This window comes from Rutilus rutilus (genome assembly GCF_951802725.1).
Source record: "Rutilus rutilus genome assembly, chromosome: 6".
NCBI classification, from domain to species: domain Eukaryota; kingdom Metazoa; phylum Chordata; class Actinopteri; order Cypriniformes; family Leuciscidae; genus Rutilus; species Rutilus rutilus.
Genome location: NC_140214.1, coordinates 20001454 through 20026162, shown reverse-complemented (window position 1 = coordinate 20026162; position 24709 = coordinate 20001454). Strand labels below are relative to the sequence as shown.

Below are 24709 nucleotides of genomic sequence, written 5' to 3'. Positions count from 1 at the left end.
GACAAACAGATGATAGTGATAATATATCTGTGTTCATCAAGCTATCTCAGGTATTTTCATAAGAATGATGTATGTCTTTAAAGGGATAGTTCACCCAAAAAGGATTTACTCACCCTCAAGTCATCCTAGGTGTATGACATTCTTCTTTCAGACGAATACAATCAGAGTTATATTAAAAAAATATCCTGGCTCTTCTAAGCTTTATAATGGCAGTGGAGAAAATTTGAAGCCCAAAAAAGTGCATCCATCCATGATAAAAGTGCTCCACTTTTACTCCAGGGGGTTAATAAAGGCCTTCTGAAGTGAATTTATGCATTTGTGTAAGGAAAATACCCATATGACGCTGCCATAATGGCAAACGAATTTAACTCATATTTTGTGCAATCAGTAGAAGACTTGTGTAAAGATTTTTCAACAACTGAAAACTTAAATTGTCCAGCTCCTTCTGCTTCTGCAGATTGTTTCTACATCCAAACAGTTGATGAAACAAAAGTGACATCAATTATTGCGAAATTATTTATTTCTAAATCAAATTACATTTTTAATATTGATTGTTGCTTTCTTAAAAAATACAGCAGTGTCCTGAGAAGACCATTGACACATCTAGTTAATCTGTCAATAAGAACGTGTAAATTTCCCTCAGACTGGAAGAAGGCCGTCATCATACCAATATTCAAAGCAGGAAGTCTGGACAGTATGTGCAATTATCGGCCCATATCCATTTTGCCTATTTTATCAAAAGTACTTGAGAAAGTAGTAGCTGCACAATTGATTGACCACTTGGAAACCAATCAGCTACTCCACCCACAGCAGTTTGGTTTTAGACCGGGTTATTCAACCGAAATTGCAAACTGCTGTTTGATTGAAAATCAAGTCAGGTGGTAGGAGCGGTGTTTTTAGATCTAAAAAAGGCTTTCGAAACGGTCAGTCATAGCCTACTACTATCCAAGATGGCATCCTTTAACTTTTCTGCTGAGACAGTTAGCTGGTTCACATCTTATCTTCATGACAGACATCAGTGTGTTAAAGTTGGTCAGGATAAGTCACCACTCTTACGCATTCAAAGGGGCATACCACAGGGCTCTATACTGGGACCTTTGATGTTTAGTTTTTTTATAAATGATTTGCCACAAATCTGTCCAGATGTAAATTGCCAACTTTATGTGGACGATGCTGTTTTTTATGCACCCGCTAAGTCACCGGAACAGTCAGCGGAGGTTTTGACCACTTGTATGGCTGAGGTCAGTCAATGGCTCATTCAAAATCAGTTGGTGCTAAATTCAACTAAAACTATAGCAATGTGTTTTTCTATTAAAAGACAAGATGTGGAACAACATTTTCAGATTAATTTGCAAGATACAACTATAAAATTGGTAACAGATTTTAAATACCTTGGATTGATCCTTGACCCCCAATTAAAATTTGACAAACATCTTAAGAAAATCTCAAAAACTATACAAAGCAACTAAACTGTTTCAAACTAATTAGACAATACATTCCAAACCAGGCCGCCCTCCTGTACATGCACGCTATGATATTCTCTCATATATCATACTGCATGACAGCATGGGCACAGGCCACGCTCTCAGCAACTAAACACATCAGGTCATTATACAATCAGACTATAAAGATTATGGACAAGAAGCCAATCCGCTACCATCACTGCAATATTCTCCAGAAGTATAAATTGTTAAGCTTTGAAAGCTTTAGTGATTTATGTTTTCTCAAATTAACTTTCAAATGTCTCAATAATATAGCACCTGAGCCACTCAGTTCATTTATGCAGAGACAAAGCATCAACAGAGTCACCAGAGGCTCTATCAATAACAACTGTATAGTTCTGTACCGTAAGACTTCATTTGGTCAGTCTGCTTTTTCATATAAAAGTGCAAAGTTGTGGAACTTATTACCCACTGAACTTAAAACCATGACTGAGCTTAAAATGTTCACTTCTCGAGTTAAGTCTTGGATGAAATCGAAACAGGAATGTACCCATTTGTAAATAGCTAGTTTGTGTATGTAAGTGATTTATATGGTGTGTCTATAGATACGTTTTTAGAATGAAATAGAAAATGTTGTAGTGTAAAGGCCCAACCATGGACTGGAGTTGAAAATTAGCACTAGCTATAAACTCTTTTTGCATAGCATCAGTTGCAAACTTGTTTTGTACTATGTTTAATTGCAATGTCCATGTCAAATAAATGAATAAATAAAAAATAAAAATATTTAAACCTTTATAAACTATAATCACTAGCTTCCGCCAGATGGCCGTACGCATCGATTTACGGAGGAAGACTAACACCTGACCCAACGCACAACGTAATATGACAAACGTGGAAGCTCAGAGGAAAGAGCTAAACAAAACCCTGGTCGCGAATTAGCAATTTTGAAGAGAAATGTCGGAGGATTTCTATATAGGCTAATAGAAGAGGAGCTTCAGTTTTTTGCATAGCCCTATTTGTTAAAACCGCGAGAGGTGTCTAAGCTTACTATACTCCTACATCCTACGTCATACATGTGCCATGGGTTACTCTTGTGGCGCAAGTCGAATTCCGTAGTATGCGTACGGTCGTCTGGCGGAAGCTAGTTATTTTAGATTATAAAGTTATAGATATGGATAGCCTATTTTTCTTACAAAAACCCATGGCTTCGCTTCAGCTGGAGCCGTGTGTATTTAATTTTTCTTCAAATTTGTTCCAGCCATTATTATAAGCTTGGAAGAGCCAGGACATTTTTTAATATAAGTCTGATTGTATTGGTCTAAAAGAAGAATGTCATGTACACCTAGGACTTGAGGGTGAGTAAATCATGGGCTAATTTTCATTTTTGGGTGAACTAACCCTTTAATGCAATGCTAATCAACATAGCTTGTATCATAGCATTTAATATATAATATATTCTCATTCTTGTGTTAAGAAGCAACATGAAACCACAGAAGTAATTTCAAACACGACTGACATGTATTGTGATTTTGGAGCAAAACATGATATTAAACTGATCAATTGTAGTGTTTGACAGTATGCTAAGCAAACATACTAGCTTTCCCTGTTGTCAAGAGCGATTTGTTTTATTACTAAATTTGAAAAGTAAGTCCAGGTAAGATAATTTGAATGTCTTCATTTGAATAATTTCATAATTGAAAGCAAAGAAGGGTAAGTGAGAGGTCTGATAAAAAAAGAGAGATTTACAACAGTATGAATAAAAAAGTGCCAGTAAAAATGTAAATTCTCTTCTTTTTTTCGTTCTACCGAAAATGTGCACTGTTCCTATAGTAACGAACTACACTTTTACATGCATCTGATTGACAGATGAATCGAGTTGAGTTTTTTTCAGCTTTGTACATTTAGTTTAACTGTATTGTTAAAGAGGGCGAGCTTTACCATTTACTTGAACTGTGTGCATGTATTTTAGACACTTACATTGTTCTTGCTCCTTCCATGCAATAACTGCGTCCATGTTATGATCCGAGTTTTTTTATTTACTTCAGCTCAGTGCTCTGGTATTATCAATGGGATGACCCATTTCAGGAGTTGTCATAATTACAATTTAAAATCAGAATATGAGCATAGCTCACTTACATTCACTGAAATATTCATAGCGATACTGATTCAAAACACGAGCGCCAGTGATTGAATGTCAAAGCACGGTTTGAACGCCCCGCGCCCCAGTCGAATTGGAAGTTTTGATTGGTTTTGCACCCAAGTCAGACCTGTCAGTTATTGGCTGAAGCGCTTCAGATCTGTCTGTTATTGGCTGATGCAGGACTCCACCACAGTAGTTTGAAAAGTCTCTGTAATGTCAACTTGCCCTGGTGTCAGTCAGCACCTTTGTCAAAGTACTTTGTACTTTGGTGACAAATAAATGTAGCAAAGTTGAATACTTTATTTTTATTAAACTCAAGTAAAAGTACCACAATTTAATTATACTCAAGAAAGTAGAAAAAAAAAAAATCGAAAAATCTACTCAAGTAGATTAACGAAAGTATTAGTTACTTTCCACCTACTCGCTTTCGGACGTACGTGCCACAGTCCCTCCGAATCTAAATAAACCAATTTATATATATATGTTACTCCAGTAACTCCAACAGTTCACTGAACTCAGTCATGAACACAAGTAGCTGATCCTGAGCATACGTGTTCTACCGAACGTACAGCCACAGTCGCTTTGGCCAGGTGATATTATAGCATAGTGGGCGCTTTACATTCTAGCATTTGATTCAACAGAAGATGTGATGAGAAGCTGAAGTCCGCGGACGCGGTGATACAAATCCGTGATCCATTTTAGCGGAAGTGAGAGACTGTAGCCTACGTTTTGAATGCTTATATCTCCTAAATGCGAATTTTGTCATTGGTTTCGAACACACCAGCTTATTCATAACCTTAAGGCTAACATATTTGTTCTCCTCTAGTAAAGATATGTTGTTAAACGAATCTTTGCCTTGCCGCTCGTCATTCAACAATATTCATACTAAGAGCTAAAAAAACATCCATTTTGATTTCAGGGGGCCTGAAATCAATATTTTTAGTATAGGTTCATTTTCAAGCCACAATCATACACAGCCGATCAGGCAACTATTAGTGGAAAAAACTCTAGTTTAGAAACATGGTCTAGTAAACCATGATTGCAATCGAAGATGACTAAATCAAAAATATTTCCCTTGTGGTGATATTTTTTGTTCCTCCCCATGAGGAAAACAGCTTATCAATTATCAAATTATCAAATATTTGAAAATGTAAAAATGCATAAAGTTTTCATAGGTTTAGGGTAGGTGATAGAACAGGTTCATTCAATTAAATTTCCAAGAGGTCTGGTCTCTATTTCCTTCACAGCGGAGGTCCGGACAATACTTTTTTGGAACAGTTATACATTTCCATCGGGGCAGCCGTTGTTCTTTGTAAAAGAAAAAATCTTAAACACTCAAAATGGTCATCAAAGATGAGAATCTTGGGTCCTGGGAGCCGAAGCAGTGATGTCTAAGAATTTTTACTAAAATATTTACCAAACAAAGTAAATATGTCTTCCTAGATATTAAAGGGGTGGTTGATTATGATTTCACTTTTCTAACTTTAGTTAGTGTGTAATGTTGCTGTTTGAGCATAAACAACATCTGCAAAGTTACAATACTCAAAGTTCAAAGCAAAGGAAGATATTTGCTTTTAAAGAAAAGGACTACAACAAATGGCTGGTTGGGACTACACGACATTCCTCCCGGGTTAGTGACATCACTAACCCTAGAATTTACATAAACCCCGCCCCCGAGAACACGCAGTCTATGTTGAGAAGAGGAAAAGTTGTTGTATAAGAGTACATTTGTGAGTCAGCTCAAACTTTAGCATCCATCTTTTCACATGCAATAGAAAGTCACTCTGTGTGCATCTCACAACAGTTCCTATATGAGCGATTTATAGATTTATCATGACAGAATATCTTAATTGAAGATAGTTAACTCCACATCAGCAACATAAATTCATCAACTAACCATTCAGAGACGTCCTGTTGCATTCTACATGTTGTCACTTCTTCTTGAGTCTCTCCATCTTTGTCTGACTCCGTTTTAACATTAAAGGCAGAACAGTTTCTGTCATTTTAGTGTGTCTGCGTGAGGTAATAGCAGCTGCTAACACACACAAGCTTTTGAAACCCCGCCCTCTGCAGCAGCTCATTTGCATTTAAAGGGCCAGGAACAAAACGGTGCGTTTTTGCAAACCCTCAAAAAGAAACTTTAACTTGCTATATAAAAATATCTGTGGGGTATTTTGCGCTAAAACTTCACACACACACTCTGGGGACATCATAGATATATTTTACATCTTGTGAAAAGGGCATTTTACCACCCCTTTAATATAAAACGGTTAGATCAGATGTTTTATCAGGCTATTTATTTATTTTTATTTCACATTTAGACACCTACATGGCACGCATAGGCCTTGGGACTGAGAGAACACACTGGGGGCGGAGGGTTTACCTCATGAAAAGTATGGACCATTTTAATATTTTCCTCAAAGTAATAAACTACTAAAAACAAGCAATGCACTGTACATAATCTAATAAGCAAAACTCTCATCATGAGCACAACATAAAGTTAACTAGTAGTTTCAGATTATTATTATTTTTGTCTTCTCTTGCCATCTCTAAAATTATTTTCCAAATGTTTATTATTAAATGTTCTTAATGCTTATTATTGAGGCTGTGAATTTTTTAAAGAAACTGTCTAAAGGCCCCATGCATTAACTTGTCACAAACCTGGTTTAGTTAAATGGTCAGAGTTATTTTTCTTATGACAGATAAAAATCATTGTAGGCTATTTGCTGCATTCTCTTTTTCTGCGGTGTTTAAGCAAAATTATTTATTTTTCTGCTCACTGTATTTCTGCTTCTGTTGTTAAAATAACCATGTCACCTGCAGCTCTTAATGTGGCTCTTTATGAAGTTTTATGAAGCACGTTCAGGTAATCAACCAATCAGCACAAGAGGAAGCCGGTATAAATAAAGCCTTTCCTCAACTCTGTCTCATGTCAAGTTTCACAGCATCCCTCCACCACCCCATCACCTCACTCTCGGCTGGTTTCTATCCCAGTAAAAAGGGGGAGTGGAGTACTCTGGGTTCGGAGCCCTCCCCCGGACAGCATGCCAAATACGCTTAAAATACTACATCTGATTTCATGTACGTGTGAACTCGTGAAACATCTTTAGCGAGGGAAGAGAAGCAACGTGCACGTTGCGGAAAGGGCTTGAATGAAGCGCATTTGGCTTTACATAAAAATATTATAGGATGTATAATAAGATCATTATCGTAAACGACCCCGAGTGCTTGTGGTGTGAACCGCTCCGTTGTTTTGACGCACTGCTCACTTTAGTCTGTAGAAGTGGTAAAATGGTGCAATTATGTCACGCGGTCCGGATGGAACCAAGCAGGTCCGCCATTTGAATATCACTGGGATAGAATATACAGTTTGTACGGTATAAAAATCATTATGTCTTTGGAATGTCCCCACAAATGTGTGAGCTTAGATGCCACAACTTTTTGCTTTTCAGGTGTGACTGTGCCAATTTCTGCCTTTACATGGCTGAATGAGCGCAGTGATGCAAGAGCCACTGGCCAAAGACTTTTCTCCTTGCTTTCTTCTTCTTTTCCTTTATTCTCCCTCCTGTGATTCCAGGGTAGAGTGAGCAGCAGCCTTTCCTTTCCGCTCCCCTCACTTCTGATCTCTGCATGAGCCCTCTGTTGTGGAAACCATTTTTACTTTTTTATGACCTGAATAAAGTTGGTTGTGTTCTTCTTTGACAATATACAGCCACAAACAATTTGATATCACTTACTTTTTGCTGCCACAAATTACAAGAAAATAAAAAGATCAGTAAATTGAAAGGCTTTTAACCTGATGATGTCTCATTATTCATTTTACAGCTTTTGGACTATGAAGCCAGAAAGGCCTACACCTTTAAAGTAGAGGCTTCAAACACAGTTCTTGATCATCGATTCCTACATTTGGGACCTTTTAAGGACACTGCCACAGTTAAAGTGAATGTTCTGGATGTGGAGGAACCTCCTGTCTTCAGCCGGCTGTCTTATAGCATGGAGACATACGAGAACACACCAGTGGGCATCATCGTCGGAGCCATCACAGCTGAGGACCTAGATGTAGGCAACAGTCCTGTAAGGTATGTGGGCAGCACACACACACACAAAGATGTAGGTCAAATCGAAGCACACACCATTTTGCTCGCCTTTAATATATGTGTAGACAGCATCCTGTGGGAACTCAAAACCACTTTACATCCAAGTATACTAGACAACATAAAACAATAACAAACCTGTGGTCCCGTGGGTTCAGTACATTTGGCAATCTTGTTTTGAACTGAGTGTGTATTGCTTTGATTCAATCCACTCTGACAAGCTTCTGGTGCAGTTTGCAAGCGTGGACCTTATTTAATGTGGCACATTTGCTTTATTTAGTTCTTGATTTATGCGCCTGAAAGTGTTTGCTACAATGTTGATCATGTTTAAAGCATCTGAGATCTTGACACAAGCGCATTGTCTTTATGAAAGCATTTGTTATAATATGAATATTTCATGGACGTACATAAATGGAGGTGGTAGTAATTTGGAAAACCACAGCTCTTGTTAAATATTTAATCTCAGTGCATTTCCTTTTTATTAAAGGGTTAGTTCACCCAAAAATGAAAATTCTGTCAATAATTACTCACCCTCTATAGTTGCTTTTTAGTTTCTTGACTTTAAAAAAGAAAACTCAATGAACAGTTGTTAACAAAAAAAGGTAATTACTCACCCTCATGTTGTTCCAATCCCGTAAGACTTTCGTTCATCTTTGGAACACAAATTAAGATATTTTTGATGAAATCTGAGCTGGCTCACTGCTTCATTGGCTTCTATGTAATTGATATCTACCATCTAAGAAAAGACATCGTTAAAATAGTCCAAGTGACTACAGTGGCTCAACCTTAAGTTTATCAAGCGATGAGAATACTTTTTCTGAATTCATTTTCTCCTGTGTGGGTCTCTGAGTGACTTCTGAGTGAGTTCACGTAGTGTAACAGTTTATATCACTGTGCTTGTCTGTGTTTGTGCATTCCAGATACAGTGACTTTATGATTTCTTTATGATTATTTAATAATTTACTCAAACAATTCATTTAAAAACTGATTCGTTCATGAATGGCATGCTATGTGTTGCTCAGAGACACAACGGTTGATTCTGCATTTACTTTTGTAGGCGGAGCAAAAATACATACAATAACTGTTACTATTACAAAAATACATACAAAAACTGTGTAAGTTACTCAATATTTACTTCTTGTTTATTACACTGTTGAATAAAAGCAATATCGCATAATGCTGTTTTACACAGTATTATACTGTATTGTTGTTGCCCTTGTGACCTCATGCATGTTTAAATCAAAGAGTGATGGAAATACAGGTTTGTAATTAAATAGTTATTTTAATTAATTTATTGGGGACAATTTCATATCTTTGGACAGCCCGATAAAAAAAAAATCATATTGCTTCTGTTACATTTAACAAGTCGAACATCTTATGGGTTCCAGAAGTAAAAATCCCATTCATTTTCTCCATATGGGGAATAGATTTTTAATGAAAACTCGGACAGACCAACTGTGAGCTATGAGGTTGTTAATCAATGGAATATACTTTTGTTGAAGCCATTAGCCTTTAAAAAAAAAAAAGAAAAAAAAAAAGTGGACAGGCACTGTAGTTGATATACTTGTGTGTCACATGAAATACAGTGCAAAAATAGTGTGGATCTGGTATAATGCATTTCTGAACATGGTGAGAACTAACGGTTTATATTCTGATCCCCTCAAGTCAAGTTTTCTTTATTTAAAATGTATAACCTGCTGAACTTTACTAGGTGATGGAATATTTGATAAGGGGTGATTTGAAAACAGAATTCATTTTATGAAGTTACTAAGTTGAAGTTTAGTGTTGAGTAGTGCTTACTAGAAGAATCAAGTTGAGTCTCTCGCTGAGGTTTTGCTTGAATAGCAGAATACCTCAGGCGAGCAGGTAGGGAGACACCTGAGACAGAAAGGAAGGAGCAGGAATGTAACCCTGATAAAGGTCTGATGCTACAGGGAAAGCGCAGACTTACTCTTTTTCAGCTGATCCACTGGGCTGATTGTACTAAGGAACAGCAGTGGGCTGAAAAGTAGCGGACAGGTTCAAAAAGACCAAGAGTGTTCATACACTGGGGCAGTAAGCAGAATTTCAGTGCATAAATGTTCTACAACATCATGCATCTAGTGATCGATCTTATGATCTTAATAATCTTGAATTTAATCAAATTTAGATATTACACTGTAAAAAAAAATTACATCCCCAAGTCAAAATTGTCTAGTGACTGGTTACATCAAACATTTTCAATTAGTCTGATGTATTATTTCTCATTGAGCCAATGTTAACAGACTATTGCAACAAGAATTGCACTTGGGCCAATTAAAAAATTTAGATGTTATCAGTCACTAGAAAATTTTGACTTGGAGAGGCTAGAATTTTTTTACAGTGTAGAGTTATTTTAATAACAATATCATTATTTAGATAAAAATAATTGACATAATATTAATACAAAGACCAAGAAAGAGAGAATAATTTAGTTTCAGCTTAGTGCAAAATATAGATAATGCTGTATATAGAAATACAAATATAAATATATACAGACCCTTTCCCAAAAATTTGAATATCATGGAAAAGTTTATTTATTTCCATAATTCCATTCAAAACGTTAAACTTCCATACATTATAGATTCAGGGCCCACAACCTAAATGATTTCAAGTATTTAGTTGTTTATTTGTACATAATTTGGGCTTCCAGCTCATAAAACCCACGAAAACAGGATTTCAAAAAATTTGAATATTACATGAAATCACACAGTAATTACACAGTGATACCATGGTCATTGAACCAGGTTTTGGTTCTTTTGGCAGTGTGGGCAGGTGCAAATCCTGCTGGAAAATGAAGGAAGCATGAAGTTCTCTGAAAATGTCCTGGTAGACGGCTGCGTTGACTCTGGATTTAATAAAGCACAGTGGACCAAAGTCCTCTTTTCCCATGAGAGCAAATTTTGCATCTCATTTGGAAACCAAGGTCCCAGAGTCTGGAGGAAGAATGGAGAGGCACACAATCCAAGATGCTTGAAGTCCAGTGTGACGTTTCCACAGTCTGTGTTGGTTTGGGGAGCCATGTCATCGGCTGGTGTTGGTCCACTGTGCTGTCCACTCAACGCAGCCGTCTACCAGGACATTTTCAGAGCACTTCATGCTTCCTTCAGCAGACAAGCTTTATGGAGATGCTGACTTCATTTTCCAGCAGGATTTGCACCTGCCCACACTGCCAAAAGAACCAAAACCTGGGTCAATGACCATGGTATCACTGTGTAATTACTGTGTGATTTCATGTAATATTCAAATTTTTTGAAATCCTGTTTTCGTGGGTTTTATGAGCTGGAAGCCCAAATTATGTACAAATAAACAACTAAATACTTGAAATCGTTTAAGTTGTGGGCCCTGAATCTATAATCTATGGAAGTGTAACGTTTTGAATGGAATTATGGAAATAAATAAACTTTTCCATGATATTCAAATTTTTTGGAAAGGGTCTGTATATATATATATATAGAGAGAGAGAGAGAAAGAGAGAGAGAGACTACTCTTCTGAACTCATCAATTCTATATAGGGTAATTTTACTAGGATTTTACTATCAGTGTTGGAGAATTATTATTATTATTATTATTATTATTATTACAAGTAATGTGTTACAATATTCCATTATTTTCTAATTGCATTACTGTTACTTTTAATGAAAAGTAATGCATTACATAATTTTTGTGTTTTCTCACCGGGGCTGGGCTTGTTTGTTTGTTTGTTTTTTTAATAACAAACAAACAAAAAAGCTATTTTTGGCAAATTTAGGCTCTTTCACACCAAAAGTGAAATGAATAAGCCACATGCTCACATTTAGTCTACAGCTATACCCTTCTCCTAAAATCAGTCACTTTTGCACACATTTACTATTTTCTACATGGTGCACTATATAGGGGATAGGGAACAATTCAGACGTAAATATGTAAATACGATTTATGTAAATATGCTTTCCATTGGGGAATAAAGTCTGGATTCACGTTAGTGTCACGCGAACTGTCGCAGCTCGCACACAGTCTGCTCCGGTCCAGAGACACGATAGCACAGAGCGGATCATACGCGCGAGTCGGCACAGACCAGAAAATGTTTCGGATCCATTTGAATTCTACACAGAATGCCATATTTTAAAGCGATATGGAGGAGATTAGGAGGAGAAACGGTTAGAGATTAGAAGAAACCTGCGGCTTTAATGAGCTCAACAGCTCTGGCTGAGCTGTGATATAAACTAAACTCTATTGGCTATTTGAAGAAAGGGAAGGAGCTGTTTGACATGTTCCGCCCTGTCTTCCTGTTTCAGTGGAAATTACATCCACACAGTAAATGAAGCTGCGCGTTTCAAGGCACTTCAGTGGGCCTTTAACTGTATTCAATCCATTTCACTTTATTTCGCCAGTCTGGACTGCATGCTCTCCTAACCAATCAGAAAAAATATATAATATATATATATATATATTTTTTTATGATGATCATTGTTTTCATGATTGGTCATTGCTGTCACGTCCGAATACTCGAGTAGCCTATTCACAATTGCCATAGCATTTACTACAGTAATTTACTATAGAGTGTATCCAGCTGGTGTGATTGAGTGAAGGCGGGGACCAATTTGCATATTCATGGCTCTTTCTTCTGTGGAATACAAAAGTTTTTTTTTTTTTTTTTTTTTTTACAATGGAAATCAGTGGGCACCACTGGTTACCAGCATTCTTCAAAATACCCTCTTTTGTGTTCGGCTAAATAAAGAAATGCACATATAATAAATAAAAAAACATATATATATAATATTAATGATAATCCTTGAATGTGATTGATCCATTTGTTTGTTGTTGTTGTCTTTGATCCATTGGTTTGTAGATATTCTATTGAGTGGAGAAAGGACTCTGAAAACCACTTTGACATTGACCCTGTTGAAGGAACTCTGTCTGTCAGTGAAGCTCTGGACAGAGAGAGAAACGCTGAACACAACATCACTGTTGTAGCAACAAAAGTTAGTAAGTATGGTGGATTGTGTTTCATCCAGATGCACAGATACAATATGACCAGCATAGCAGATTTACCAGCATATCCTCCTGGGACCCAGAAAAAAAAAGTTTTTTGAATTTAGTTTTTTTCCATGTCATCACACTGTTTAGAGCACAATAAACAAATGGTAAAAAAACATTTTTGAAAAACAATATTTTATTCATACGTTATGCTATGTCCTCTGTAGTGGACACCAGGACTAAGTTGTTTAAAAAATAAAATGACATGAAATTATATGTATAGGCAAAAACAATGGGATTTTTTTTCAATCACCAATAAATTTGGGGGTTTCAGGATTTTTTCAACCAAAATTTGTATAAAGATGATTCTCAACTATGTTATGAAAGAAATAACGGAATGAATCGATACACCATTTTACTTTATGCAATATGTGGGTAAAATGTCCATAAATTTATATTCCCATTCAATGCAATGTATATATAAACTGTATCTAATTTGCACATTAATGTGTTCTTGGAGCAACATTTAATGAAAAAAGAAGTGTAATAATTGGAGTAATAATTGGCAACATTTTAATAATAGTATCTAATATTTCATAGGAATATTGATCTATAATTTATTTCCATATTCACTTGTTGTGTCTCCCAGAATGCCTGATAAACATGATTTAAGTCCTGGTGTCCTCTACAGTGGACACGTATGAAATCAACGCCCTGTTCTGTAACAGAAAGTAATTTTTTTATTTGAAACCCCATAACATTTTCCTGAGATGTTGTTTTATGAAATACAATTTGAAAAGTAGTCCAATTTAAATTATAATTACAATATATTATCATATTTCCATAAGAAGGCTACATTTGATCACTAAATTAATGTCAGACATTTTTAAAGACCAAGGAGAAGTTGTTTTCATGGTGAAACCTCCAAACATTTGGTATCTCTGAAAAGTCCTGAATGTGCTCTTTACAGGACACCCAGGTTGTGTCATGTGACATGTATGATGTCAGAGAAATTCACTAAAATATAATGTCCACTACAGTGGACAAAAGTCTATTCTTGGGTCCCAGGAGGATATTATAACTGTTCATTGAAATGGAGATGGTTGAACACATTTCTAAAGACCACATCCCCATCTAGTGGAGAAGAATGAAAATACAACAGTGCTTTACTTCTAGAGCACGGCTGGACTGGCCATTGGGCATACCGGGCAAATGCCCGGTGGGCCGACGTGCTTTTTGGGCCGATACATCTCATAAATACTTTTTTTTTTTTTTTTTTTTTTTTACGGCCCATAAAATGTGTACATCGGCGGGCCATTCGTTTTGTTTTGTTTTGCTTGCGTTTTGGGTTTGTGCCGGTGTAATGCATTGGTCAAAAAAAGTCAGTGTTAGTTTTTTTTCTGACAGACCAGCCCATGAAACACGTAGATCAGCGGCCCATTGGTTCTTTCCTTGATTGACACTGGGCTGGCCCAATCACAACTTTAAACGAGTGAGCGAGCGTGCAGCAGTGTCAGTGTGTAATATCTGCCAGAATAGTCTGCGAGATGGAGAAGAAACGCAAGGAATGTGCAGATAAATAGCGTGAAAAAATAGAACCAGGCCCTTAAAGCAGACGCTTTATGTGTCAAAATATATGTTTTCTGACCTTCGTCAGCTCCTGTGGCAGATGATGATAGTGAGGACGGAGGATCAGGAGAGAGATGAGAGAGTGTAGAGCCTGCGGTAAGCAGAACTACTTTCAAAACACTTAGGCTATGTCATGATGGAGTGTAGGAACCCATAACCCAGTTACAGATTATTTCCACATCTGCATAGTTGACGATTACCGCAATTCACTAGAAATTTAATGACAGGCGTTTGTAAACCATGTTTTCCGCCAAAATAAAAGCTTGATGCAGTTTGCGTCAAAATAAAAGATCATGTGCTTATCTCTTTCAAGTATAGAAATTTTTACAAAACTAATTATGAAAGTGTCCTTTATTTTTTAGTGCATTTGTTTTACAAAATATGGCTATTACTGTCATTGGATTAATATTATAACTATTATATAGTAGGTGTAATGTAAATAGACACTGTAACTAAAAGAGGTTTGAATTTTTCTTTGTTTAATTTGGACACTGAATATGGGTTGGAGCTTTTAATTTTGAACTCTCAAAGTGCACCAGATTGATGAATTTAACATTAAAATGCACAAATTTTTCTCACGGGGGGGCATGCCCCCGAACCCCCCTAGAAGAACCAAGGTCCACCCACCACAGTTTTAACAAAAAATCCTGTAAGAAACACTTGTATTGCTATGCCAGAGCCGCTTATAGCTTGTTTTAGGATTCACCACTGTGGAGTATAGTTCGACTGTATTAATAAATGTCAAATTTGTACTTATTTCATCTGTAAACTCTCACTCGTTCCTATACTCACTCATTACATGGCATTAGTGGTTTTAATGAATAGGAGTTGGTATGCATATAATTAAGGGCGTGCAAAGATGGGTGGTGTTTATGATCATATAGTGGGCCGGTCTGGGCCAAAATGCCCGGGCCGATTTTTTGTCCCAGTCCAGCCCTGTTCTAGAGGCATAAATAAAAGCTCAGTCCAGCTAAAATGAAAGAGATTCGTCAAGAGATCAATCGAATAAGTTAATAATTTTTTGTGTTAATAATGATTTGCTAATGAAATGCAGCCACAACTACAAAGTTTTCTGCAAATATAAATCCGATCCAGACAAATTCCTTTAGTTTTTTGTTGCAACAATGTATTCCATGAAATGCGTCTCATATTTTTCAGTTTCCACTGATCTTATTCATGGACAATACCTTGTTTGATCTTTCAGACAACCCCCTGCTGTCCAGCAAAGTTACTGTCACAATCAAGGTGCTGGATGTCAATGAGTTTCCTCCAGAACTTGCCTTTATATATGAGACGTTTGTTTGTGAAAATGCAAAAGTAGGACAGGTAAGTATGTGTGTGTGTGTGTGTGTGTGTGTGTGTGTGTGTGTGTGTGTGTGTGTGTGTGTGTGTGTGTGTGTGTGTGTGTGTGTGTGTGTGTGTGTGTGTGTGTGTGTGTGAATATCTACCTGTGCTTCAGTTTGAGTTTCTGGGCCTGTTGTTTGGTGCTGCAGTGAATTAATGTGAGAGAACTGTGCCTTGATCTTCTCCTTTCATGCTGAAAGAGAGCTACTCCCAGTACAACGCTGCCTATCAGTGTCTCCCTATTCAGTCTTTTATACCAGAGAACGTAGTTCCCTTCCTTATATGCGGAAATGTGTGAAATAGATGACACAACAAAGCCTTTTCAGAATTTATACTAAAGTGATTTTCTACTGATCAACACAAACCCTTGAAGATGAATTGATGCAATTTTCATGAGGAAAATTTAAAATCTTTAAATAAATAAAAAATTCTAATTTGTTTAAATATGCTTAATTTTGGTAAGTATAAAATTTAAACAATTAAAAAATGCTATAGAACAAGTTGCTTGTTTTTGTATCCCAGTTAAATATGCAGAGACAACTATAAGCCCTCGAAAAGTGTGAACACTAACCAGCAAGGCACAGCAACATTGGAGCCAATAGCATGGGTTTGTCCAACCAATGAAAGATGGGAAAAGTGTTAAACCTTTTTGAAACAAATCATTACTTTTGCGGTACTGTTTGGTGATTCAGAAATTACGGTAGTCAAAAAGTGCAAACTGAATCTTTATTTGCACACATTTATAATACAATATAAAATAACTAAAGAGCATGGATTCTAGATTTTTTTTTTTTTTTTTTTTTTTTAAATCCTGTCATTCTCTCAGAATGTATGACTTTGTCATTAGAGGTTTATGAAGTTGACAGCGAACCAGTCATAAATTACGCCCCATGTGGTTCAGTCATAAAGACAGTTAGCAACCTCAAATGATCCCTTTGAGGTTTGATGAGTCAAGCACGTCAGCTCTGTCAATCTAAATGACTACTGCTGTCTTCTGAACACTAGAAGTGCTTTTACGAATATTCAAGCTCTTTCCTGTGGTGTTTTATTCAGATCACTGTTCTGTATCTGTTCTCTAGGTGATTCAGATCATCAGTGCCACAGACAAAGACATGCCAGCTGCAGAGCACAGATTCTACTTCAAATCCCCATCACAGACCAGGAACAGAAACTTCACAATCAGGGACTATGGAAGTAAGTTGGAATAACTTGTCACTTAAAGGGATAGTTCACCCAAAAATGAAAAGTGTCGTCATTTACTCACACTTCATATTGTTCCAAATATGTATGACTTATTTTCTTCTGCTGAACACGAAAGAAGATAATTTAGGGGACTATCCCTTTAAAGGAATACAATAAGGTTATTTTCAACTGAATATCTATAGACACCTTCTATAGAAACATGTTTATAGTAGATACCCTTATAAAAATCACCTGGAATAGCATTTAAAGATGAAATGTGAAATGTTATACTAAAAGTTTTAAAAAGACCATATTATTCAGATAAACAACATACATATTGTATATATAGCAGTATCTACTGGGAGAACAACTCTAAGCTACCAAACTAGTGCTGTGACGTGAATAGTTGTCGCATCCCAGAGCAGCACATCACCTCGTGATCCATTTGCCACGTGAGCCTCGCTCCGTGCTCAGTCCACAGTGTTCTCAGCACATGAATATCCTCAACTGTGATTCACAGAGACAGGGTTACTCAGGGCTACACAGCCAAACAGGCACAAGGTGTGCTTTAATGACTCCTACCTTGTCAAGAGAAATCCCCCAGCTGCCCAGGCGTAACAAACCTCTCATGACGGGGTCAGTCGACCTTCCAGGCGAGGACAAGCGTATCTCGACGCGTTGACTCAGTGCTATGAGCGCCAAGCAAAGCCCTCACCGTCAAACCAACAGGCACCTGCTGTGTTTTCAAGCTTGGATGAAAAGTATTTTCAATTTCCTCTGGGTCATAACAAACACTTGGCTAGACACTTGAATCAAAGAGGGTAGTCTAAATTGACTTTGATGCTTCAAATTTGAATCTGTATCATAATTTTTTACATAAACCTAAATATGATAGAATTACAGTTGCACACCGTTTTCCTTATTTTAATTTATCAGTCAATAAAACATACGTCAATAAATCATTCTAAACCACAAACCAAACGAATCAGCTCCAAGACAAATCACACCATTATCTTTGTTCAGAATTTTAGGGTATTATTTAAATCATTTAAATGTATTTTTTTAATTTTATGGAGGCGTGTTAAGGGCAGGTTTTTGGGTAGCACTGCGGGGCTACCGGCCCGATAGTGGAAACACACCTCAGTGCTTGAGGTCCAAAGGCTATTGGCCCTACCCGACATGTTGTTAGCCTTGGCTCGCACTGGCTATCTACAAAGACATTGGGAAATAAAAGCTTTTGCTTTAGCGTGAGTAGCTTGAGTGAGTGGTCAGCAAGAAGTCATTTGGCAGAAACTTTTATACAAAGCGACTTAGAGTACACTTAGGGCCAAACAATCCTCCTGGAATAACCTGGGATTAAGTACCTTGCTTAAAAAAAAACAAACAAAAAAAAACCCTTGTGGGTCTTTTTTTAACCCTTTTAAACCGGCTGTGTCGTCGCCGACACATACCAGCAAGCTGTATTCATTTTACCGTAACTCTTCAACCGTTTGCACTTTGCACTATCAAAACCATTCAAATTGCCCCTGACAGTATAGGCAACATGCGCTTTTCAGTAATATACGGCTTATTACGGTAATTTATCTTTGAGAAATACGAAGCGCTAGTCTATCACCAGACCAAGCTCAATCTTTTAAGACTGAACATTGGTCTGGGGAGTCTGCTCTGTATTTTCTACTGCACAAGAGGCGTGATCAACGGGCATAGTTCAAATGACTGCAATTGTGCAATTGGATAGTCCTTCAACCAATTAGACCATTGATCCGGGTGACGTACTTTGAGCGACGCGAAAACTCCAGGCAGGCAGCGAATGTGTAACCAAACGTGTTGATCAGCGGTTTACAGAAGCAGGAATAGAATCAAGCGATTTTTGCAGGTTGTGCAAAAAAAAAAAAAACATGAAAACGATTTGTTTGCTAAAAAGAAGCCTTTGAGCATCGTCGAGAGGTTAAAAGGAATTGGACAGAGCCGAATGGCTCTGGAATTGGATTGGATTAAATCCGCCATTAGCGCGCCAGGTGGATAAGCCAGTTTGTGATTGGTTCCCGCAAATTTGTAAAGGAAGCAGGATAGAAAAATGAACAGGGTTCCAGCCTGAGCTGCAGGGAGAAATCAAATCGGCGTCAGATCAGGTTGGGTTTACCCAGTCTAACGAAGCGCGGCAGGTTAGAGTGTTTTGGATTGCATAAAATAATTAAGGAAACAAACAAATACATGGCAAAAGAAGTGGTAGACAGCAGAAGAGGGGATTGGGATGATTTTGAATTAAACTTGGGAGGCGGATGGCCGTTACTCTTTCACGTTTCTAGCATGTCGTGTGTGCATGTGTATGTGTGCGTGCCTATGTATGCATGCATTTGTATGTGTGTGTGTGTGTGTGTGTATGAAAAAAAGTGTCCTAAATGAAAACTGTGCAACCCAATGTCACAAAAAAGACTTGTATATATGTATTATAAGTCATTTTTCAACTTTAAAGTGTTAGTTTCTTTCGTTCGTGATTCGTTCGGTTTTTTTTTCTAAATAAAAATCTGTACATTTATTCTCGTTTTTTTTTTTTTTTTTGTCTATTTAAATTCTATTTACAAACTCAACACACACAGTAATGGTCAATAACTGTAATTTGTTGAAAGCTATTTTTGTTAAAACACCTATTTTAGCTTCAGGTTCTAAAGGGTTAAGGGAATTTTTCAGCCTAAAGCTTTATCACCTGGCTATATTACCACCTAACCAATAATTCCTCAGTTAGGATGATATAAAATGTATAGTTAATTATGCAAATTAGAGTTATTGGCAGAAACGTACCTGTTGAGATTAAAACTGAATAAAAACAGCCTGAAGTGTTGTGCATCCTAGTTTTGTTTGGACTCCAGCTGCGTCAGAGGCTCTTCTCAGAAAGGTATATAATGCTTTTCCCAGGAGTAAGTCACGTTAGCTTGTTATCCCCTTAACCAGAACCACTTTTTTCTGTACTTATTTCCACTTCAAAGGGATCCATTTTTCTACTTAATTCTGGAATTAGGCCAGGGTCTGTACCTCATGAATTCATACTATTCTGTCATGGAGAAATGTCGGAATGGAGGGTTATGATCCCTGAGAGCATGAGTGTGATTATCACTGATTATCTAAGTACAATCGTTTATAGCAGGGGTGTCCAAACTCAGTCCTGGAGGGCCACTGTCCTGCAGAGTTTAGCTCCAACCCCAATTAAACACACCTGAACCAGATAATCAGACCTTGATTATCTGGTTCAGGTGTGTTTAATTGGGGTTGGAGCTAAACTCTGCAGGACAGTGGCCCTCCAGGACTGAGTTTGGACACCCCTGGTTTATAGCCTCCACTAAATCTGCATTATAAATACTTTGATGGTCTCTCGCTTTTCAGACAACACAGCTGGAGTGGCGACCAGGCGAGGGGGGTTTCGGAGACTGGAGCAGAGCATGTACCTGGTACCGGTTGTCGTGGAGGACAGCGGGTACCCGATCCAAAGCAGCACTGGGACGGTGTCTGTGCGGGTGTGTACCTGCGACACAGACGGCTCCCTCCTTTCCTGCAATGCGGAAGCCGTGTTCTTTCCCATGGGACTCAGCACTGGAGCTCTGATGGCCATACTGCTGTGCATTGTCATTCTGCTGGGTGAGTTATACACGTTTGTGTCCAACAGAATATTGTGGATTATGGCAAGACAAAGAATAATGCATTTAATGTGCTAAATAGAGAATACATAAGAAAAAAAAGCAGGGGTTATGTTTTTGTAGTCAATATTGTTTTTATTTATCATTTTATTTGGCCCATAGACACAGACAATCATGGAAACAAAACTACAAAAAGTATTGTATATATAAACAAAAAGTAAATAATATAAGTATATGGGTATTTCTTCAACTTCTGTGACTTTTATCTCCTAGAGGTGGATTTTTATTAAAACTAGCTGATTCTTTCACAAAGAACTTACATGACTTTCAAATGCCTTTATACAGTAATACATTAAGGTTCAAAAGTTTGAGGTTGGTAAGATTCTGTCTCTCATGCTCACCCAGGCTGAATTTATTTGCTCAAAAGTACAGCAGATATTATTTGTAATATTATTAAAGTTTAAAATTTTCTATTGTATTATATTTTAAAATGTAATTTATGCTTGTGATGGCAAAGCTGCATTTTCAGCATCATTGCTCTAGTCTTCAGGGTCACATTATCCTTCAGAAATCATTATAATATGGTCTGGGTTGGTGCTCAAGAAACATTTCTTATTATTATCAATGTTGAAAACTGTTGTACTGCTTAATATTTTTGTGGAAACTATGATCAAAAATTGTTAAGGATTGCCTGAAAAAAAACAGCATTTATTAATTTTTTTACTGAAACTTTTAATGCTGAATAAAAGTGTTAATTTCTTTATTGACGTCAAACTTTTGAACATTAGTGTAGAGATTGTATAAATACTATTTTAATATAACTTGTTAAGAGATTACTTGTATTGTACTTCATTTGCTTTCACGTCACTCTCATCTACAATGAAGCACGTTTTACACAAAACATGAAAATATTTTTTTCATTTTGTATATTTAAGATACGTTAAATGCTAGCTATAAAATTAGCCTTAGCAAAACAAAAGATCATTTTTTTGTCATTAATAACAGCATGCTATTAAACACAGATGTGAGATGTGGAAATGTTAATGACTTTCAGAAAAAATAAAAATTCCAATTGTATTGTGATGTATGTAAATACACTGTAGGACATTGTTAGTGGACAAATGAAATAAAACAGTGAGGATATGAAAGTATGGTTTTTGAGCCAAAGTGTCCATAGTTAAAGAAACACCCATATATAAACATAAGTATGCACTACATTAAGTACGGAATGTGGCAGGTTATGATCCCTAAAATAAAGAATGAAGACAATAAAAAAAAAAAAAAAATGGAACAGGAGTACCGAGAAAGGCCTGAGGAAGAATTGCAATAAAAGCACTGTATTGCATTAAGTACTAGGTAAGTGAATTCTGTAGCAGACAGTGCAGTGAAGTGATGTGCTTTGACTTCATATTTTCATTTGGCAGCATTACAGAAAAAAAAAAAGATTCCTTTATATGGCAACCACTTGGGGGAGCTAATGCAGAAATAATGATTCGAATGTGATAATAAATAGTATGTTCTAAAATACTGGAAAATTACAACATGAGAAAACCTTCCCCTAATAACACGTGCAGGTTGATTTATCCAAATTTTCCCTTCTGCTTCATCTGAAAGTCTGAATTTTTAGGTCTAATCTTTCATTCTCACAGCTGCGCCTGTGCCTCCCCGTCTCTTTCTCTCTCACATCTTTCTTTGAGCAGAGTGGGGCGAGCGAGTACTGTCTGCCTCAGAGGAGGGAGATGAAAGCTCAGAAAAACTACCTCCCCTCCTCTCACACAACCGAGGCACTGTTGACAGACAGCATGTCAAAACTGCATTATGGCTACCCTCGGGCTGCCGTTCTCTTTAGTCTCATTTTGAAAACCCACGTCAGAACAAAAAAAGAAAATAGCTAATGGCTCTGGAACATGTGTCCACCCCTTTTTTTCTCTAGTCTGTTGTCACTCAAAGGTCCTGTACTGTATGTATGTCAATGTGCATTACGCCACAAAACAAGTTATGCGCCTCTGGTGTCTTGCAGTGATGGTGGTGCTCTATATGGGCCTGAGAAAACACAAAAAGAAGGACACTCTGATGTCGTCCAAAGAGGACGTTCGGGACAATGTGATCCACTACGATGATGAGGGGGGCGGGGAAGAGGACACCCAGGCCTTCGACATGGGTACGTTACGCAATCCCAAAGGCATCAAAGAGACGGCGCAGCTGCAAAAAATAAGATCTGACGATGAGCCTGATCTGGCTAGTGCGTGCGTGTCCAAAGAGGACAGCGAGGACATCAGAACCTACATCCATCATTGTCTTCTAGAGAACTCCACACCTCCGTATGACTCTCTGGTTACATATGCATATGAGGGAGAGGGTTCGGTGGCAGAGTCCCTCAGTTCCATTGAGTCTTGGGTTCTCGAACCCAAGGAGGATTGCAGAAATCTCTGTGACTGGGGTCCTCGTTTCAAAACGCTGGCTGGGATATTTAAAGAGCACGAGTGTAAGGCCATGGAGAAGGTGGAAAACGAAGCACATGCTGAAGCACTAAAGGACAGACTGGACTGAGAGCATTTTAAGGAGCTCTGTGAAAAACACCAAGTTTATTTATTTCAGGCATGGCACTTAAAGGGATCGTCCACCCTAAAATGAAAATGGTCATCGTTTACTTATTCTCATGTCGTTCCAAACCTGTATGACTTACTTTCTTCTGTGTAAAGGTGCAGTCACATTAGACATTTTTTTGGGCTAAATTTCACAATAGCGAGAATTTGACAGTAGTGTAGCAATGTATGAAGTACAGTCCACACAGAAGTCACTTTCAAACTAAGCAGCTTTCTGTTGGTCAACATGTCGGATTTGTGTGACCAACTTGAACCTATTGTGAAATCTGCATGGGGAAATCTTTCGCCCATACGTGAAATTCTTGATCGTATGGATTCCTATTGATATGACTGGAGTGAAAGTCAGTCAAACAGGTTTGGAACGACATGAGGGTGAGAAAATGTTGGCAAAATATAAATGTTGGGGTAAACTGACCCTTTAAATGAAGAAGACGTGGCTTGGGAAAGACACTTTGACAAGGCTGGCTATGTGCCTTTCCTATACCTCATGCATATTTTACACTCTTCTGGTCATTATTTAGGAAAAAACGTGGAACTGTAATGTCTGTTTTATACTTCTCTAAGTCAAAGAACCAAAAAAAGAAACCCTCTTTGATATAAAAAGTGCCTCATGAATAGTTCTATTTAACTTTCAACTGTTGACACTGTTTTTGCAATGATCCAAGCAAGGGAAGTCTATAACCTCGTGTACATGGACTAAGAGGAGGGGGGGGGGGAGAATAGGATAAACATCACATTAAAAAAAGCGTCACCCTACTGGCTCTCCTTCCAAACATATTTACCAGCACTTAGCAGGAATTCTGCCAGGCCAATGCCCTGGACGTCACAGTCAGTACATCTCACAGATGCCCCATGAACACATCTGTTTAGATCGCCCTCACTAACTGCCCCAGACTGTGCTGCTTGCTTCCACGGCGAACGAGCCTCTCCAACCCTCTCCGTACTGTCCTGCGGGCCTCTGTCACTAGTTTGATAGCCACAGGCTGTGTGTGCCTGCTGTCTTTCTGTCTAACTGTTGTGGTGGCGCTCTGACATCACCCTACAGCGATCCAACAGAGCTGTGGCTTACTCTAGGGCAGCTGATTCCAGTGATTCTGTATTGGCCAGCCGAATTTCGATTTACTTTCTTTTTATCAGTCTCTCTGATAGAGGAGCTAATGAGACCTCTTTGTCAAAAGATATCAAAAGAGAATTTGAAAGAATCTCTAATTTATTATTGAATATATTGTATAAACTTGTGTCTATAACTAACTCGAATGGAAACTTTGGACAATAAAATTATTATATTTGTAATAAATGCTCTTTGCCTTTTCCCCTCTTGGTTCAGATTAGAGTTAGGCCTGTTACATACCGCAGGCCTAAGCATATTTTTATATCAATTATATAGATTTACTGTATATTTCATTTCATTTTTATGTTTATTATAATAAAACATTTATTTAATTGTGGGTTGGTAAACATTTTAATTTTTTTTTGTCTTTTATTCTCACCATGGCAGCATTTATTTGCTCAAAAATATAGGAAAATACAGTAATATAATGAAATAATACTAAAAACTTTTACTTTAATATTATTTTAAAATATAGTACCCCCTGGGTAGTGATGGCAGAAACTAAGCTTTTTAAAATGTCCAATCAATTTGACTAATTACTTTGTAAAATGA

General features: G+C 37.4%; 1 protein-coding gene across 1 annotated transcript in view; it reads left to right on the top strand.

The window, feature by feature from the left end:
* The window catches only part of cdh12a (cadherin 12a), a 46293-nt gene extending 21956 nt beyond the window's left edge, over positions 1 to 24337 (top strand). Inside the window, exons 6-11 of the mRNA XM_084411116.1 lie at positions 7408 to 7661; positions 12526 to 12662; positions 15487 to 15608; positions 16706 to 16820; positions 20190 to 20441; positions 22461 to 24337. Coding sequence (XP_084267242.1) covers positions 7408 to 7661; positions 12526 to 12662; positions 15487 to 15608; positions 16706 to 16820; positions 20190 to 20441; positions 22461 to 22990 — 1410 coding nt within the window. The 3' untranslated portion in view covers positions 22991 to 24337. The remainder of the gene's footprint in view (positions 1 to 7407; positions 7662 to 12525; positions 12663 to 15486; positions 15609 to 16705; positions 16821 to 20189; positions 20442 to 22460) is intronic.
* The last annotated feature ends 372 nt before the right edge of the window (positions 24338 to 24709 follow it).